Genomic DNA, 21,057 nt, shown 5'->3' with positions numbered 1-21,057 from the left:
ATGCAATGGGGACATTTCCCATGGGGGAGTGTGTGTCAGGATGCTACCCAGAAACAGCAGAGAAGTGGCGTTCATCCCAAAACAGGGCCCCAGCCCCTGAAGTACACTCAAGAAATTGTTACACTGCTGTAATGCTACATTTTGTTTCTTAGGGATCTGGTATCCAGTAATTAGTTCAGTTTGGGAAATAACAGCATCCCAGAATTGGGCAACAAATTTACAGTGCCACCAACAAGGTATTAACATTCCAAATACTCCATAGCTTTTCCAACATTTGGGTGAAATTTGTGCATTTACCCGATGTAGCCACAACGGAGTTTTGTACCAGCGTGTCAGTAATTTATAAGCTAAAAGTTGTATCTTGAATGATTTTGAACAATAAACTGAAGATTTCCAAATTTTAACCCATTGAGAATCACTAATGTTAATTTTACAATCATTATTCCATGCTGTTTGATATTGTAAAGGTTTACTTACATTAAGTCCTATTAACAAGTTATATGTTTTTAGATAAAAAGCCCTTTCTGTATGGGAGAGTGATGTATTAAAAATCTTTCAAAGTTCAGAAGAGGTCTTCAATTTGATTTCATATATGGGGAGATTCCATCAAATATTTTAATTGGAGGTATTCATACCACAGAATAGTGCCTTTGTTTTTCTTTTCTAATTCCAGTTTATCTAATAAAATGCCACTTCATGAGATGTCCATGAATCTAGTTAGAGCTTATTTTCTCCATATAGAAAAGGAAGATCTACCGATGCCTGAAAGGAGCCATTTTTGATCCAAAAAGCCAGCAATAAGGGAGGGGAATGGAGCCAATAAATTTCAATATTTATCCCAAGTTTTGAATAAAAAAGATAAAAAGCTATTATATTTTTTGTGGTCTTTCATTAGGTTTATACCATTGTAAAGATTTAACAGTTTTGCGATATATTGTGTGTTCCTCTATAAACTGCCAGTCTGCCTGGTAGGAATCATAAAGTTTATACAGAGAGGATAACACTGACACTTTAAAGGATTTGACTATACTGATCTTATCTATCCAAGACAAATATGCATCTTTTTATTGAGTAATTGTGTGAGATATTATTTTGTCCAACTCTAAAAAAAAATGTGTTTGAATATATTCTGAGGATTTAGAGGTATGTTTATACCTAGGTATTTCCAACAGCTTTTGACCCATTAGTATGTATAATTATGTTTTATGTGTGAGATTTGATCCTGTGATAATGATATTGGATATATTAGAGATTTATTTTGGTTAACTTGCAGACCTGAAGATTTGCCAAAGTCTTGTAAGACAGATGTAATAACTTGTAAAGATTGTATAAGATTTGGTAAACAAAGAACCAATTCATCTGCAAAAAGACTAAGTTTGATTTGTGTGTTTTTAACTGTTATGCCCTGAACTAAAGAATTATCTCGAATAGCCTGAACTCAAGACTCAATTGCCAGAGCAAATAAGGGGGACAATGGGCAGCCCTGTCTTGTGCGTTTAGAGACTGGAAAATCTTGAGAATACATTTCATTTACTTGAAGAAGAAGAAGAAGAGATTGGATTTATACCCCGCCCTTCACTTAGGGGTCTCAGAGCGGCTTACAAACTCCTTTCCCTTTCCCTTTCCCTCCCCACAACAGACACCCTGTGAGGTGGGGGGGGGCTGAGAGAACTCTGACACAAACTGCTCTTTTTCAAGGACAGCTGTGCCAGAGCTTGTGACTGACCCAAGGTCACATCAGCAGGTGCAAGTGGAGGAGTGGGGAATCAAACCCAGTTCTCCCAGATTAGAGTCCGCGCACTTAACCACTACACCAAACTGGCTCTCTTGGACCTGGGCTTTTGGAGAGGTATATAAAGAATCACTGGCATTACTAAATTTGTCTCCAAAATTAATTTACTTGATCAATTCCTTCAAGTAAGGGATTTCAACACTATCAAAGGCCTTTTCAAGATCTAGTGATAGGAATAAAGATGATTTAATGTTATTGGATTTGCTATAATGGATTAAATTGATAATTTAAGATGGTATTATCCACCAGGTCTCTATTAGGAATAAATCCTGTCTGAACTTGATCAATATAAGCACCTATGATTTTGTTCATTCTAGATGCTAGAAGAGAGGTTAAAAAATTTAGGTCATTATTCAGCAATGAAATAGGATGATAGGCTTTGGGATTAGTCAAATCACATTCTTTTTTGGTATGAGTACAATTCTAGCGTATTTCCATGAATCGGGCACCTGTCCATTTAATAGTATAGAATTAAAGATGTCAGTCAGGGGACCTATCAGAATGTCACTATATATTTTATAAAATTCCCCTGGGAGGCCATCCTGTCCAGGAGATTTGTTGGATTTAATATTTTGAATAATATTAAGAACCTCTAGGCTTGTTATAGGTTTCTCAAGAAATTCTTCATGTTCTCCAGAGAGGATTTTAGGGCAAACTTTATGGGTTAAAAAAAAAAAACTCTCCCAAATTTGTTCTATAGGTCTATTTGCTGAACTATATTGTCATGTATAGTCATGTAGCAAAAGCCTATGTGATCTGTTCTGTGGAGGAGTGAAGTGTGCCCTAACGCAATTTATTTGATGAGAGGCCACTTGTTTGGATACTTTCCATGTAAGAATTCTGAAAGATTTAGGCAATCAGTGCCAAAACTTCTGTTTTAAAAAGAGATTTTTATTGATTTGAGATACTTCTAATGATTCTAGTTTTGTCCTTTCTATTAATAATTGGTTATGTACTTTAGAATTACATGGCTTTTTGTGTAATTCCTCCAGACGTTTAATTTGCAGAAGATCATTTTTAAGTTGGCTTTTTGTTTTTTTATAAGCAGAAGATAAAGATATAAATTTTCCCCTTAGTACTGCTTTAAGCGCATCCCAAACTACGTGTTGGGATACACCACAATTATTATTATTTTGCAAATATTCCTAAATTTCTTTTCTAATTTCAGTATTAATGGAGTAAATTGATAATAAACTTTTGTTAAGAGACCAGTTAAATTGTTTGTTTAAAGCATCAAAATTTAAAAGAGAACAATATACTGAAGCATGATCTAACCATCTTGCTAGTCCTATAGATGCGGAAAAAATCCTATAGATCAGAGAATTAGAAGTGAGAATATAATCAATGTATGAATTTGATACCTAGGTGCAAAGTAAGTATAATCTCTATCATTTGCATGCAGGGTCCTCCACATGTCACATGTCAAATTCTTTTAGTAAGTGAGAGAAGCCTAAATAAGGTCTGGTTTTATTCAGTCCCTGATGTCATTTTGTTTCTTATTTCAGCTCACCATACATATATTTAAACCACATTTGTTCCTGCATTGTTCTTTCTGCAAGGAACTTCATTTCTTTCATACAGCTCTTCCTGTTCTATTTGCCTCATATGTATGCCTCAAACTCTTCTTTGATATGGACTTTCCCCCTTTCTAAAAATAGTTCTGCTTTCCAGATGTTCCCTCAGCCTATTGTGTAAAGTTTCTATGGGGTTACATACCATTTCATTTTTCCCCTCAGCCTACTTTGGAAATGCTCGCCAGCCCCATTTTTATCCCCTAGCAGTTTGAAAGCAAGAAATTGCAAGTAGATAAATAGGGACCACTTCGGTGGGAAGGTAACAGCGTTCCGTGCGCCTTGGGGTTTAGTCATGCCAGCCACATGACCACGGAAACGTCTTCGGACAGCGCTGGCTCTTCGTCTTTGAAACGGAGATGAGCACTGCAACCCTAGAGTCGGATTCGACTGGCTTTCGAGCAAGGGAACCTTTACCTTTACCTACTGCTCTAGGACTCCAGTTTAAGGTGTTAATGCCCGCTATCTCAACTGCAGTTCAAATTCTCCCTATCATTTGCTTCAATTACATTCTGCTCAACCTCTCTCTCTTCACCACCCCACTGACATTTAATATAGTCAGATATCAACACAGAGCTTTTTTAAAAAATAAAAAGACATGATTTTGCTGCATCCTTAAGTACCAAATCCTTCTCTCTTCTGGTTCCCAGCCCATCTATAAACAGGACATCAATTCTAATAATGGAGGAATGATCATTCTTTTGTTTAATAAATTCTATTCATCCAGCTCTATTAGTCATGCAAAAAACTTAAGATGGTAAAGGAGGAGGCACTAGTACTGAATATATATAATCTATTACTGAATTACTTGCTTATGTTGGATTAAATTCTAGCAGAACAAGGAATATAGAGGTTGCAGGCCATTCTGTGCAGACCAAGACTGTGCACTAAAGATCAGGCTTTTCCCTTTATGAACATAAAGCGCATATTTCTAATCTTCATAGTTCTAGAGATGCTTAAAATGTGAAAACAAAATGAGAAAGGATTAAGTAATATTGGGGGAAATGCTTATATTCATTGGCATGGATCCAAACCCTCTTTTCCTATTACCTAAGAGCACCAGGGGTGGGTGGGGGGAGAGACACAGGTAGTGTATTTCCCAACTCCCGCCTTCTCACTGTAGACCTCCTCAGCACACCTCCTGCTGTTCCCAAGTGTTTGCTGATCCCAGTGGCAGCATTTGGGGGAAAAATCAGCAGTCATGCTGTTTTTTACTCAGGACACTTTGGATGCAAGCCACTGCATTAATTTCAAAGGACTTAAATAATTATTTTTTTGTAAATGTACACGTAACAGTTTTGCAGTAGCACTGCCAAAAGATTCCACCATATCCCCCATTTGTATTCTGGCATCCACAAGAAATTACAAAGCTGCATTATTCTGAACTCTGGTTTTAAGAACACGGTGCAAATCATGCTAAAGATGTGTGCTTTAAATAGGGAAGTTGGTTATAGCACTCCGATTTTGCATTCTCTCTAATTCAGCTCTTAGTGCCAAGCATGCTGCCCATCCTAAATCATCTAAGAGAAAGGCAGGTATACAAATATTTCAAACAAAGCAATGAATCCTGCTGTAGACCAAGTGCCATAAGTGGCACCAAATACACATGCCCTCACTCTTTGAGGAGAGAACTCCGAGATATCACAAATCTAAGCATCCAGCCCTCCCTAAGAGTTGGCCATTTAGGCTGGAGAGACATGACATCCCTACCTGATTGGATCTGAGAGGAAACACAGGCCCCAGGCAAGCTTGACCTTTTGCCAGAAAGAAAGCGCAGCAATGGCTCTCTTGAATGTGACTGGGATTGGTCTGTCTCCAAGATGAAACTTGCAGAAAGGTACTTTGCCAGCCTGCAAGAAGCATGTTAGCAACTATGTTAGCATGCTGTTACATAGACAATAATATGACCATATTTTAATTACATCATAATAAAACAATTTAGAATTGGTTCTGTTGAACAATTTATCTTCAAACTGAAAACATGTACAATGGTGTGAATCAGAAAAAAAACTATGTTTTATGATTTCAACCTACTGGAATATCTGATCCGTTGTTATATGTCTACAGGAATCGAAATTAATATCTTGAACGCTCTGTTTCCCTAAAAATTCATAACCTGCTAGAATTTTCCAGTGGAAGAGGTGGCATCTGGCTCAATCAACAGTGTTAATTTAGTAGCTGAAGCATGGGATAAAATGAAATAGAAGGTGTCCTGCTTTGTTTAAAGTTCCCTTAAGCTGAAATTTATATGATAGGTTTTGTAGCTGATTTACTGAGATCTGCATTAACTGTTCTTGCTGAAAAAAATGCAGAAGATAGGCATAGAAGCGAGAATATTAGATTTCTGACAATAGCTTTTCAAATGTTATTTCAAGTCTGAATGAGGTACAAAAGAATGCAACCAACCAAAATGTCACACCACTTTCTTTAGTGACAGCCCCCTGCAGTTCCGTCGGCATTTTTACCTTATAATAAGACACAACAGCTGCTTTTTTTCTTTCTAAAAAGTCTCACCTCTTTGAAAGCCTCCCTGAACTCTCCTCCAGGAGCCATTCCCAGCTGTTCTGTGATGTGCGCCGACACCTTCAGCAGCAACATTTGCATTAATCCAGACATGAGGCCATTCTAACGGGGAAGGAGGGGAAAGATAGAAAGGATTTCAAAAAAGGAGATTGCTTAATCTGTATAGTTTACCAAAAACAGGAGACAAACACATGGTGCTATTAACAGTAGCGAAGAAACATCAATTATTCTGGAAAAGGGGTAAAAATGCCACCAACTCTGCCCTTTCAAGCTGATCTACTGCTCAACGCGCACTGCATTATTTCAGCCACAATTGTACAAGATGGTTGCTTAAAAGCCTTTTGGAAACCTGCTAAGGAATAAAAGCGGTATCAAATAAAAATAGTACTAAATTAGGCTGCCTAGTTAAAACAGTCATTTTCCTACCTTGCCCAGAGGTGAAAAAGTAAATAGCAAGACTTAATTCAGAGTGCAGGTTTTTGGAATCAACATGCATCAAAACATACAAATGCTTATCACACATTATCTGTATGTGTGTGTGTGGCCCAAGAAACTGGCCATTTAAAAAAAATCATTTAAACATTTGGGAAAGTTCTAAACATGGAACTAATTAAAAACATGGCTAGATAAGAGTGTCCTCTTCACACAGATTCAGGTGTGGGGTAGCCGTGTTGGTCTGAAAGCAGCAGAACAAAGTCTGAGTCCAGCGGCACCTTTAAGATCTTTAAGAATATGTTGGAAAAATTGGCAAAAATAGTTAAATATTCAGAGGTTGCAATTAGGGTTGCCAAGTCCGAAGCTGTGCTGGAGCGGGGGACTACAGTGCAGCTCCAGGAGTGTGTGCGCGCGCACGCCACAACCCCGTCACCCGGAAGTGACGCGACATAGGATGACATAGTTTTCCCTCGGATGACCGTGGCCAAGGGAAGGGTTCACAGGATCTACAAAACAACAAAGACATCTAAGACTACATCTTTACAATTTGACCACACAGTCTAGAACAATGGAGATTCTTCTTCTTCTTGACCCCTAGAAGGAAATCATCTGAATGCATTAACCAATGATTGTTAGTAAATAGGCTTCAGTTTCCTGGGCTTTCTTCCCATTGGCTGTCTGCCAAGTTCCCTTCCAGGTCAGTCTAAACAATAGCACACAAGGTAAACACACATTAACCCTATAATGACTGAATTTTAGACCCTGCAACACACATATTTCCAACAGAATTCACCTCCATTTTGAAGAGACCTGAAATGCTTTTTTAAAAGTCCTGTGGGGGCTGAAAAATCAGTGAAAGGGGTAGGAGGAGGCAGAAGCCCGTCTTCAGTCCATGCCGTGGTGGTCTCGACCATAAATGGAATTCCATAGCATTCTTAAAGGTATTTCAGCGCTCTTCAAAATGGAGGTGTGTCCCCAGGGACAGCATCTCATCTAGTTTGGTCATAAAAATGGGGAGACCTGGGGGTTCAAGTATTTACTCTGGGTGATCTTGAGCCAGGCACTGTCTCTCAAGCACACCTACCTCACAGAGTTGCTGCTGGGATAAACTGGGGGGAAGGAAGAGAACCATATATGCTTCTCTTGTCTCCTTGGAGGAAGATCAGGATAAAAATGGACAGGTACATCAGAGTATCTTGATTGTTACTGAAACACTAATTATTGAAATAGAATTGACTCAAGCATCTCTACCCACTGAAACATGTCTCAGCTTGTTTAGTTTTTCTAAAACACTCTTCCTCCAAAGAGCTCAGTGTGGCATATAGAGGCTCTCTGCTCCTTTGAAGGCTGAGTATAAGAGCTCTGTAAAAGGGAAAAAAAACCCATCGTACAGGTAAAAGCAGTCCCCCCCATGTCAGCATCAATTTAGGCTAGAGCCACAGAGGAGAACTCAAGCTATAAAGCTGCTTTATATCTAGTCAGACTACTAGTTCATTGCAGGGTTAATTTCAACTAGCAGGAATTCTCCAGGATTTTCCCCAGCCCTTCAACTGGAGATGCTTTCCCTGAAGATGCCGGGAATTGACCCTGCAACTTATTGCATATGCTCTGTCAGTGACAGATAACCCTTCCCCACACTACGTTGCTTTCCTATACTTGCATTTTATGATAGGGGAGAAAGGCAAGGTGGTGGTGGTACATGCCCCCTTTCCAGCCAAAAATTCCAAGCTTCCATCTACCAATTCTCTTTGAGATCTCTGTTCAGCTGATTTCATCCTTGCCTAATAGCCCAGTGAGGAAGTTAGGCAAAGTAAGTCTATGCATATCCTATCCCTCCCCCCAAACGCCACTGGACAATTTTTAAAAGGGAATTGCACTAGAGTTATTTACATCATATTAACTCTTCACAGGGCTTCCCTCGAAGGTCTGTACTGGATAGCAGCAAGCAGAACAAAGTCATCACTGCACACCTGCCTCTCTACTGTTTTTGGATTCGGAATTCAGAATATCCAGAAAAAAATAGGATAGTAACAAGGACAATAGCAAAAGGGTTAAGGGTGCACTATTAACTACACTACTGCAGCCCTTCAACTGGGCCCTGAATATGCCATTTATATACCCACTTTTTTCCTAATGGGGACCCAAAATTGCTTATAACATTTCCCCCTTCTCCATTTCATCAGTTTTATACTACGAGATAAGTTAGTCTGAGAGGGTATAACTGGCCCAAGATCACTTAGCAAGCTTTCGTGGCATAGTGGAGATTCAAACTTGAGTCTCTGAAATCCTGCTCTACACTCTAACCAACACACCATCTTCCATACTGATGCAGTTCTCTTCAACCCTGCTTCTATCTCTTTGAGTCACTCAAACAGGAAAATCCAAGAGAATAGTTACAATCGGGCAATTCCCAACAATATGTGGACCCAGCTAGTAATAATTCTGTGAGTCTCCAGTTAGGATTTAACCCTGTCACTTGATTTGTGTGTAATGCTGCTCCCCGTGTGCTTCTATGAATGGAAATGCTAACGAACTGCTAAGGACCAAACTAGAAACTTCTCCTCCACGCCACAGTCCAGACCAGGATTGGCCCCTGCACTATTTGTAAAGTGAGGGAATTCCAGTGGTAAAATGGCAACAGTGTCCTCAGGGACATCATATCATCTAGTTCAGGCCTCAGACAGCACAATAAGCCTCTGTCCTCCACCCAGGCACCAACACTATGTGCTCACTGACATCTCAGCTGCACAAGGGTTCTAAAAAGAGAGAAAAAATTCTTTCAATTGGTCTGCACTACATTTCTTCATGCACACCAACAGATAATTCTGCCACATAGGAACTTGTACCTGCTTTATAGCTTGCTGAAGTTTCTCCAGATTTATTTCTTTGGCTTCCTTTAGTAATGTTCTCTCATCCATTTTTAACATAGAAACTCTATATTGGCATAGCTCGACCACGACCACATCAGGCTGGACCTCCTGTATGGTCTGAAAAGAGATCAATTTTGTCACATTGCCTTGCACACAATATTAAAAAGCATTCAACACAGTACCAGTTTTTAAACAACTGGAATAAATCTGCAAGCATACAGAAGTCAGTGTCACAAATCATAAGGAATCACTTCTTCCTCCCACTCCTTACTGCTGGCTCTGGCTCCTCCCTGCTTCCGTTCACCATCATGACAGAGTTCAGGCACCATTTTGAACTGCTGTGGTAGCCACAATGGACACCACAACATCCGCCACAGCATAGGATGTGAGGTTCTTGCCCTGGCATTATTTACTTACTAAGAAAATGTGTATGCCACCTCTCCAGGGAACCCGCCTGAGGATTTGGGGAGAAGGAGCTCTTTGGGCCTCAGCACACTCAGTGGCCATAGTAGCTGGCCCCGCTGTGCATATCTGGATATCCCCAAGGCAACCACACCCTTGGGAATTAGAAACAATGATGTATGCTTTCAGCCACAGTTGCAACTCCTTAGTTTTGAATATTTAAAAAATGAAAATCCAGGGTTACTGAAAGCATTTGTGCATCCTCTGTCACGAGAAATGGTCACTTCTGTAACAATCAACCTGGTTAAACTCATCAGTGTTTGGCATCTCATAAATTTAAAGCAATTTCCTGATATGTCACCCAAGTATTAAAGAGTAACACGGTGAGAGTTCCATATCAAACACTATTCTTCCGCTGTTCCCAAACTGAGATGAAAAGCTTGAGATTGCACCTTTGATTTTCAAAGTGATCTGACTTTACTACTCTCAGCAACATCAGATGTGAGGGGGGAGTCCTGTTCTTCTTCACGAATCATCTTTTGGATCACGTGCTTGATTGGTTTTTACTAGTTTTTTTGGGGGGGTCAGTTGTCCAGTTTCCTATAAAGTTAGTCTAGAACCATCTGGCACAAATTTTCCATGCATGGTCAAATAATAACTTCAGGATCAGTGATGGGCCAATGATCATCTTGCTGCATCTCCTACCTGCTGTTTGTAACTTATGCTGATTTGAAGATGTTGTAACCTGCTTGCCTTCAGTTCTGTAAGCATATCCTAGGAAGCTGCAGCTGCTATTTTATTGGGACAGGGGAATCAAATCATCCTTGCAGAGATATGGTGGTCAGAACCCCCCCCCCCCCAACATCGTTGACACCCTGAAATAGAAAAGGTCTATATGTTTTTTGTAACTAGTTACCTTCACTACATCTCTTTTGCTGCTATCACTAAAGTGGGCAGTGCCAACCACGTACACTTTAGAACCCTCCTCCGTGGCCAGTTCTGTCACAGTACTCGGAAGGCTGGGCTTTTTCTGCCTCTTCTTCATCTTCATCTCCAGCAGTATTTTTAAGGCATCTGCATCAGCTACATATATTTTAACAAAAAGACATACATATCTGTGAACTGGAAGTGAATGTAATTAAAGGTTTATTATTAGGATCGGGGGGGAGGGGGAGATAGAGCAAAAGTTTTAGAAAACTGCTCCCTTGGTTACAATTTTTGTGCCCTGATCAACACCTCCTTCCTTTCCCAATTTGCAGTTTCAGTGCTGTTAAAACTAAAATCTGGAAGGGGCATGAGGGACGGTCTCCCAAGGTAATCCCAATTGATCAGGGATTATATAGATACTTTACAGGATGCTGTATCATCATATAGCCAATCAGATTTGGCTACACAATGATACCACAAAGCACAAAGTGAGTGCAATATTTCCATTTTTGCCCTGTTCCACAGCTCTCCACTATGCTATTAGTAGAAGAAGCACATTTCCTAAGAGCAAAGTTTTGCACAAGACACCCCCCGGACTCTGCCTTAGTTTAAGCAACCACAGGAATTGATGTACTGTGCAGCACTAATATGACATTACTGCACTCAGATCTTTTTCTAGACTTGTGTACACCAGATCCTTAGATATATACACTGTCTCAGGAGTTCAACATCATCAGTGCCCTAGCAAGGATAGTTATCCACCACACTTGGCTTGTAGCTCCCAGACAACCTATTCAAGGCATCCATCTAGGTTGCAATGCCAAGAGATGTCAACAACTGTTTAGATCTAATGGTATTAAAAATGACTGATGGTGCAATACTAAAAAGAGTTACACCCTTCTAAATCCCTGAAGTCAGTAGGCTCAGAAGGGTATAACTCTGTTTAGGATTGCACAGTCGGTTAGTCAGACCAAACACATTGTGTAAAGAGAGAACTTTAAAAGCCATCCGTCAGGAAGGAAAAAAACACCCTTTGCCAGGTTGAGAATGAGAACATACTTATTTCCTGAAATGTACTGGGGTTTTTTTTATCTATCAGAAATGCCCTACTCTGATGTGAATAATGAAGGATTGACAGTTAATAGTTGCATTCTGCCTACATAAGGCATTAAAAATCCAACTGATGTAGTGATAAAATGTCTGGTACATGCAAGAAGTTACCCCAAGTCATACCTTGATTAAACTGAACCTCTGAATCAATATTGTTTCATATGCACAAAGACACAATCAGTATGGTGCAGCCCTCAGACTGACAAGGACTGGAAAGTCCCACGTTCCTATCATGACATGGCTGTCAACCTCACTAAGTGGCCTAAGCTCAGACCACTGCCCTCTGTCAACCTCTCTCACAAGTCTGCTATATGGATAAGATCAAGACGGGTAGTCATGTTTGTCTGTAGCAGCAGAAAAGAGCAAGAGTCCAGCAGCACCTTAAGGACTAACAAAATTTGTGGCAGGGGAAGTGACTCATGAAAGCTCAAATCCTGCCACAAATAAGGTGCCTACTGGCTCTTTTCTACTATATGGATAAACATGAGGTTACTTATTTCCTTCATTTATATCCTGCCTCCCCACCACCACCAAGGGGGACCCAAAGTGGCTTACACTTTCCGCTGCCACTTTATCCTTGCAAAAACTACCCTGTGAGACAGGTAGGCTAAGAGTCTGTAACTGGTCCAAACTCACCCAGCAAAGCTTCCATGGCAGAGTGGGGATTCAAACCTGGATCTCCCAGATCCTGGCCCTGCACTCTAACCAGTGCACCACACTAGTCAACCACATGCAGCACCGTGAGCTCTTTGGAAGAAAGGCAAGATAGATGTGACAAACTGGACAGTGATCAGTTCAGGGTTGGCTGAGGCTGGGAGGGCGGGGTAAAAATCTGAATAAATAAATAAATAAATAATCGCAGACGTAACTCCACCCTCCCCTTCTATATAAGGGCTAATTTCTTTAGGGAAAGGAAGCTAAAGCCTGCCTATATAAGGGCTAATTTCTTTAGGGAAAGGAAGCTAAAGCCTGCCTCACAATATTTGATTTTGTATGCATGCTCACTAGCCTCAGGCCTGGCCTACATATGCAGTAGAATGAAGTGGCAGACTGGGCTGGATCATGTCAAGCTTTAAGACTGGGTTAACATAAGAACATAAGAGACGCCAGTGTTGGATCAGGCCAAAGGCCCATCCAGTCCAACACTCTGTATCACACAGTGGCCAAAAATACCAGGTGCCATCAGGAGGTCCACCAGTGGGTCCAGGATATTAGAAGCCCTCCCACTGTTGACCCCCCCCCAAGCACCAAGAAGACAGAGCATCACTTGCCCCAGAGCCCCTAGCTATACCTTGTGGCTAATAGCCACTGATGGACCTCTGCTCCATATGCTTATCTAATTCCCTTTTGAAGCCGTCCATGCTTGTAGCACCCACCACTTCCTGTGGCAGTGAATTCCATGTGTTAATCACTCTTTGGGTGAAGAAGTACTTCCTTTTATCCGTTCTAACCCGACCGCTCTGCAGTTTCATGGAGTGCCCACGAGTTCTTGTATTGTGAGAAAGGGAGAAAAGTACCTCTTTCTTTACCTGCTCTTTCCCATGCATAATCTTATAAACCTCGATCATGTCACCCCTCAGTCGTCTTTTCTCCAAGCTAAAGAGCCCTAAGCGCTTTAACCTTTCCTCATAGGGAAAGTGTTCCAACCCTTTTATCATTCGAGTTGCCCTTTTCTGCACTTTTTCCAAAGCTATAATATCCTTTTTAAGGTGTGGTGACCAGAACTTCACAGTATTCCAAATGAGGTTGCACCATTGATTTATATAGGGGCATTATGATATTGGCTGGTCTTTCCTTTCCTAATAATCCCCAGTATAGCATTGGCCTTTTTTATTGCAGTCACGCACTGTCTCGACATTTTCAGTGAGTTATCTACTACAACTCCCAAGATCTCTCTCATGTTCAGTCTCTGCCAGTTCAGACCCCATCAATGTGTATTTATATTTAGGATTTTTGGCTCCAATGTGCATCACCTTGCACTTGGCCACATTGAACCCCATTTGCCATGTTGACGCCCACTTGCCCATCCTTGACAGATCCCTCTGGAGTGCCTCACAATCCTCACTGGTTTTCACCACCCTGCAACTTCGTATCATCTGCAAATTTAGCCACTTCACTGCCTACTCCCAACTCCAAATCATTAATGAACAAGTTAAAAAGCATTGGACCAAGTACTGATCCCTGCGGTACTCCACTGCGGCATCTCCACTGAGAAAATTGCCCATTTATACTCACTCTCTGTTTTCTATTAATTAGCCAGTTTTTGATCCATAAAAGGACTTGTCCTTTTATCCTATGATTTTTGAGCTTACTTAGGAGCCTTTGATGAGGAACTTTATCAAAAGCTTTCTGGAAGTCAAGGTAAACAATATCTATTGGATCCCCCTTGTCCACAGCTGAATGGCCTCCCAATATAGTTTAGTGGTTAGTATTGGACTGGAATGTGGGAGACCTGGGTTCAAATCCACACTGCCATGGAAGCTTGCTGGGTGACTTTGGGATAGTCACATGCTCTCAGCCTACACTACCTCACAGGGTTGCTGTGAAGACAAAATTGAGGGCTGGAGAACAAGATAAGCTGCTTTGAGTCTCCAGGGGGGAGAAAGGCAGAAATAAATTAAAGAACTAAATAAATAAAGCCAAAAAAATGCACACTAGGGAGAAAAAGTCTCACTCTGCCAGTTTTTTTGGTAGCCAGGAGACTGGTTTTAATGCTGGTGAGCATTCAAAGCATTCCCCTCACACACACAGCCTTGATTTACACAAGGAAGATAATGAGGTGGCATTAATGAGTGGCATCACTTTTGAATGCAAAACAAGGGCTGCAATTTGGAATGCCCCCCCCCATCTAGAAGTCACTGCAAACAGAAAACAGCACACCAGCAAAGACAAGGGACCAAACCCTTTCCCCTGCTCTATTAGTCTTCTATTTGCAGCAAGTTATTGATGTAAAGAAGCACTCAGAACCGCAATCTACCACCTGCAGTCTGAAATGGTGCAATCCATCCTTCCTCCTCAATATTCTACCACCTCATTCCTCTGCCTGCATAAAATAGATCAGGCCACACACTTGCATCCTGAAACATTTTGTAGCATGACTTTTCATTCAAACTACTACTTCAGCCAAGTGATTTTTATCACACTGTGTAAAACTGTAACTTTCAAACAACCAGGCTAAGAACATACAAATATTTGGTGCCATGTCTGAAGCATCTTTTGGTCCATCTCCTTGGGCATCACCTGAAGATGCTGGTTCTACAGCAGCCTATGTTGAATAATAAAAAAGGAGGGGGGGGGGAAGAATTTTAATCTTTTTTTTGCATTCTTCTTCACATTGATCAATTTATAAAAAACCAGGTGTTGGTCAATTTAATACAGACTATAAAGTTGAGCTGTATGTAGCCCTTACAACTGTTTTCACTCCCTGGAAATCTATCCTATAGGAGTAAAACTGTAGTCCTCCTGTGCACACAACACCTCTGCATACTCATTTACTGAGTAGGGAAGGAGAGTGGGCATTCTTCACAGAGGATAACAGGCAAAAGCATGATTAGGATACATCAATGGTATTTATCAAAGTGTGGTTTTGAACACCAGTTAAAATTTAAACCAATTGTGACACACACACAATTCTACTGTATAAAGTCATATGGCTATCAAAGAGGAAGGAGGACTTCTTAACACTGGGCGAGCCCTTAGCTTTTTATTTGCAGCTTCTGTTGTGGATAGTTTAGCTCTCTCATTGGATTCATTTGTCACTTTCCTGCCTCTCTGCTTCCTGCATCATCTGGTGTGGACCGCACTGTACTAACAGATATGTAGGTTTGGTGAAAGAATATTCTAGGCTTTGAGTAGGGAGTTCAACCTGAGATCTCTTATTGCCTCAAGAAAAGCACTCTTAACCAACAGCCACATAAAGCCGCAAGAGTACTCTCTTTGTAGATGCACAGCTATCCTGGCCCTCAAATGTCATTTAATGGGAAGTGTGATGGTGTTCTTGGGAGCAAGACATCACTCCAAAGGACTGTCCATCACACTATTCCACTTATCATACTGTACTGGGGTTTCCAGTGGTAATTTAAAAGGTTTGAGGGGATAGAACCTGGGCCTGGGTAGAAACCCAAATTGAGGGATAATAAAGTAAACTGACCGGGACGAGCTGGCATTCTGCTGCCGACTTCGTTTTACACCAGCCCCAGCAAACCCCACTGAAATACTGTCACGTGTTTTTATGCTTAGTTACTCAGAGAGGGGAACTTCAAAGATCTGCTATTTCCACAGATCTTTAATTTATCCTTTTGTTAAACTAACCCTTCTCTCCACATCTAGCTTCCAACTAGCAAACCTCTGAAAGAGCAATCCTCAGCAAGTCTACTCAGAAGTAAGATGTTTTATTGAGAAGGGCTTACTCCCAGGAAAGTTCTCACAGGATTGCAGTATAAAACTCCATCTGTCAGATTTTAACCTTTTCCAGCTCCTATCCGATGGTTCAATGAACCACACTTATTGGGTTCTGTATAGCTGGGGTAAACTTCTGTCCTCTCCCTGTTACTGCAAGATTATCAACATTCAGGCAGACAACAGTAGCAAGAAAATACTGAGTAGGAAATGTTTACCCTCACATTTGATGGATGAGAGAATAAGTTAGTAAGGTAGGAGGAGGAGTGAGTGAACTTCAGCCTGAAGGCTCAGAACCAGTTCAATACATACAACAGATACACTCCCACACAAATATAACAAATCTGGCTGTTGCCCATGAGAAGTGCATGCGGCAATAAACTAATTTTCTCTCTGAGGTGGTATGGCATATTTTGAGTTTTGGTTTCTACAGCCCTTTAGAAATGCTGCACCAGTTCTTCCTACTGGCTACTTTGGATACTGTTGCTCTCAAAACCTTACCTCCTGAGGCTGATCGCCCTGCATCACTGGAATGTCCTTTCAACGGCCAAAGATGACCTGTGAAACAGTACAGAAGGAAGGATATGAAATACCTAACTGACAATGATTAAAGCATTCATTGAAAAAGATACAGCCAGTACTCTTCCGAAGTGACAGAAGCAAGAAATACCCAAAAGAAATTGGCTTAAAACCTATAACCTATAACAGTTTGGTGTAGTGGTTAAGTGTGCGGACTCTAATCTGGGAGAACGGGGTTTGATTCCCCACTCCTCCACTTGCACCTGCTGATGTGACCTTGGGTCAGTCGCAAGCTCTGGCACAGCTGTCCTTGAAAAAGAGCAGTTTGTGTCAGAGTTCTCTCAGCCCCACCCACCTCACAGGGTGTCTGTTGTGGGGAGGGGAAGGGAAAGGAGTTTGTAAGCCGCTCTGAGACACCTTTGGGTAGTGAAGGGCGGGGTATAAATCCAATCTCCTCTCCTCCTCTCCTCCTCCTCCACAAGTGTTGCAACTGAAGATAGTCAGAGACAGGATATGCAATCTGCCTCATGGGACTTTGGATTCCAGTGTTACACATTTGTCCAAAAGAAAAAAAAAACAGTGACGTATGAGGTTAAACATTTTGCCCAGAAGCCAGTAACAGATACATTAAGGTTGGTCACAATGACTTGAGCCAGTTTTCAATTATTCCCTGTCCTTCCATCTCTTGAAAGAGAATATTCTCCTCAGAAACACAAAATGCAAACAAATCACTTTCTTTGCACAGTGGTTCAGTTGCAAAGCCCATTTTCTACCAATAGGCCTCCCTATAGTGTAAATATATCCATCCCAAGCATGAAACATTCAAAGAAATACTGCCCATGGGGCAAATTGTTTGTAACCAAGTAACTCGACGACCATCTATGTGAGGGGTCAACTTGTGGCACAGGAAGCAGGAGTTTGTGACATTCCTGGGCTGGAGTAGAAAGGTCTGCCTCTCTCATGCTAGTGGAAGAGAATACCAGCAGCAAAAGTACTCCAAAATTATGGAATACATGTATAGTGCAGTGTCTACTGTGGTAGCTTTCATTTTGTGCCACAAGAATGGCCACTACCAGTCTAATCACACAGCAACAGATAGTGCACAACCTGGAAATTTAAGGAGGGAAATTATAATTTAAAATGTGAAATACTGTTTAATAGGAAAATGGTATCAGGAAGACTGAAAATCCTTACCAGATTTGCTTCCAGCTCTAATCACATTTGGTGACATATTAAATATCACACACACACACCAAAAATATAACCCACAATCCAAGCAAACTCGAACGGCCACCTGAGGAACTTGTAGAATGATGATGTTCCATGTGGCGGGAACAAACCATTATAAAACAACTGGAAACTGCTGGCTTCCTTGTGTTAGCCCATTTATGAGAATTCCAGCACTGAAAATGTTTTCATGATTCACATGAAGATTTCAGATATATTTTACAGGCAGTTGACTAAACTATAACTTTTGATCCATTTCATGCCACTGCTACTTAGAACAGCAAATACTGCCAACTTCTAAATTAAAAAGCACAAGAGAAAACAGGACATTAGACCCCCTACAGAATAAAATGATCTGTGCAACTGCACATTCATCTTTTGTACGATGCATGTATGAGGCATGTCCCATTGTGCTCAGCTCCAATTATACGTTCTTTCTGGACCCAGTTTACAGTCCAGTTAATCAACAAACCCTGGTTTGGCACTATGTGAAACAGGTATTATAGGAGAATCAGGCTCACTTGTACAAGCTAATTATTTCCATGGTAATTAATGGACATTTGCCATTTTGTCCAAGCCAGCAAACAAGGGCTTACTTTTACTGTGTAAAAACAGGATTGCTGCCTGGGATTGGCTGCAATCTTGATTTGCAGAGCAAAAGCAAACTGCCCGGTCTCCCCGTTCTGATGCTATGGGGGAAAATGTCTGGATCAGTCATATCTGCATTAAAGACAAAGCAATGTGCTTGTCTACATTTGATGCACTCCATATACTGCATCGTACAACACTTTTAAAACAATGTAATTTTATTCCCTATATATATATATATAATTAGAATTACAAAAGAAGATAAAAGCAAGGCTTGTTTACCAACAGGTATGAATAACTGGATATAAATACTGCATGAAAAAAGTCTTATGGTGACTAATATAGAAGACTATTAAGGCAGTAATGAACTTTTAGCTAAGGTAGCTTTCAGGAAGAAGTTATTTTTAACAAAATCTCATTAGAGTTCAGTTTTAAAGCCATTTCCACACTCTGAGAATAATGCATTATTGGATATTCCTTTCAATAAATAGAAATAGGCAACCCTATAAACAACAGATATTTTTTTTTAAAAAAAAATCCAGTTTCTTAGCAGCAGGATCCATTTCAGGTGCTTAGGAGAACATACTTCACAAGACAGTTCAGAGTCTTAAAGAGGAACATTACCCAAACTTCTTTGTCCTCTCCGGTTTCTGGAATTACCTGACTGCTTGCATTTGATAATTATGCAAACTGTAAAGATTACTTTATGTCTTTATTTTATCATATTCTTATTTTTTTAAAACCTACTTTTATGAAAGGGTTAGATCCAAAGATTACCCTCTGCTGATGGAAGGAACATGCACCAACAGAAGAGTGGGGGGGGGATATTTTTGCTAGCTCCCCACAACTGCCAAACCCCTTCCTGGAGATGTATAATTCCTAGAAATTTTGCGATGATGGGAAGCACTTTTTTGGGGGGGAGGGGGACCTTTTCATGGTTAAGACAGATGATCAATAATTCTTACCACTCCTTCACTTCCACTTGATGCTCTTCTATAACAATGACTGTGGGAAAGTCCATATTCGATATCAAGCCTGTTTCACACACACAGGAGAATGAGATAGCAAAAACCCAAAGTGGTAGAAAGAACATCATTTCAAACAGCAGATGGGGGTTACTATCATTTAATGCTCCTCTATGTTAAAACTGCAAAGAGAAGGACAGCACAGCAAACAAAAAGAGGGCAGAAACTTTTTTTCTTGCTGAATTCATTTTTTTATTTGTATGGTGGTTTCTGTCTGAAGACACATTCAGACTGGAAGCCCTTACCTGCAAGTCTGAAGTGGTACAGTCCTTTCTGCCACCTCACTCTGCATGTGTGAACCAAGCTTTACACACTGAAGGAACCTGCCTCTCACTATTGTTGCACTGTCTTTTGTAAACACCATTTAAACACTTCAGTCATTTTCTAACAAAAGTAAAAGTAAATTTCTATTAGAAAATTGCAACCAAAACATAACTGAAAAGATTAGCTTTGTTTCCTCCATGGCAGCAACCACAGATTATGAACTGCTAGTGATCCAACAACGGATGTGATGATAAATAATTCTTTCCCACTTTTAATTTATGCAATATAATTTATTCAGGCCATGGTCCGTAGCAAAATCCTTATTCTATTAGCCAGAATTTTCTTCTGTGCGGATACTTATTTCCACCAACAGGGGGCTCACTCTCCCCCAACAGCTTTTCCTACATAGTCAGTAGACTTCCTGGGTTTGTAGAAATTTTTTTGTCTCAATGTCCTTGAGCTACCCAAATCTTGTCAAAGGTTTTAGGTGTAGAAGCTCAGCAAATGTCCCTGTCATGATCTGGGCTGTGCCACCAGAGGCCTACTCGGCCCAGGGAGCCTGGCTAGCAGTAGGTGAGGCTGGGCTTACAACTCCCAGAAGTTCTGAGAGGTTTTAGAGCCAAAATTGACCAATAGGGAAGAAGAGGGCTGGTGAACAAAAGGGCTGGTGCCAGAGCAGAAGCTGTTCTTTCTTCTAGAGGGCAGAGCCAGAGGGAAGGCTGCTGCAGGAAGAAACCCTCATCCTGAGGGAAGGGTGAGTAGTCTAGTACCACTTGAGATAGTGGGCTAGGGACAGTATATATTAAGACGCGTTAGGGCATTTTATTTATTTTCTTTTCACCCACTTACTGTTATTATTCTGCACCTTGTTGTTTGACCTCCTATAAAATAAACTATTTTCATTGTTCACTCTGCCTGGTCCTCATGCCTATTATTTGGCCAAAAGGGAGGTCTAAAGGTCTTGGGTTAGGGTGTTCTGGGCCTTCTCAAGGGAGCCTGGAACCAGAGTGGTGGCAGTGTCAGGTGACACCCCACCTGAGTCGTGACAGCCCCTATGCACAAAGTTATATTGCATATGTCTGAACCAGGGCTTCACATAGCAGAAATGTGTCTGACTTGCCACTCACTTGCAGAATGACAGGGATATACAATCACTGGAAGACACTGAAAGTAGGAATTGCCGCAAACAGCCATGTCAGAGAGCCATTTGAAAAGGATTCAGTCACAGCAGTGACTCCTGGGTGAATCACAGGAACTTTCTCAGAAATGACAGTTGTAGCATCACTCTGCTAGAAAAGGGACCTATGAGTCTGGGAACACCAATAAAGCACTATGCCTAGATCATCACCAGCACAAGCCATTGATGGAGTCACTTCCTGTAAGTGTGTGTGTGTGTGTGTGTGTGT

General features: G+C 40.9%; 1 protein-coding gene across 2 annotated transcripts in view; it reads right to left on the bottom strand.

The window, feature by feature from the left end:
- The window catches only part of TRABD (TraB domain containing), a 43,571-nt gene that overhangs the window by 14,865 nt on the left and 7,649 nt on the right, over positions 1-21,057 (bottom strand). For both annotated transcript variants that reach the window (XM_015411808.1, XM_015411809.1), the window contains exons 2-7: positions 16,530-16,586; positions 14,817-14,895; positions 10,510-10,676; positions 9,168-9,308; positions 5,878-5,988; positions 5,074-5,213 (exon numbers count right to left, since the gene is read on the bottom strand). In XM_015411808.1, the coding sequence (XP_015267294.1) occupies positions 5,074-5,213; positions 5,878-5,988; positions 9,168-9,308; positions 10,510-10,676; positions 14,817-14,895; positions 16,530-16,553 (662 nt within the window). In that variant the 5' untranslated portion in view covers positions 16,554-16,586. The remainder of the gene's footprint in view (positions 1-5,073; positions 5,214-5,877; positions 5,989-9,167; positions 9,309-10,509; positions 10,677-14,816; positions 14,896-16,529; positions 16,587-21,057) is intronic.

This window comes from Gekko japonicus, unplaced genomic scaffold (genome assembly GCF_001447785.1).
Source record: "Gekko japonicus isolate JY-2015 unplaced genomic scaffold, Gekko_japonicus_V1.1 scaffold283, whole genome shotgun sequence".
Classification (NCBI taxonomy): domain Eukaryota; kingdom Metazoa; phylum Chordata; class Lepidosauria; order Squamata; family Gekkonidae; genus Gekko; species Gekko japonicus.
The sequence above is the reverse complement of the archived record's forward strand: the minus strand, read 5'-3'. Positions and strand labels throughout refer to the sequence as shown.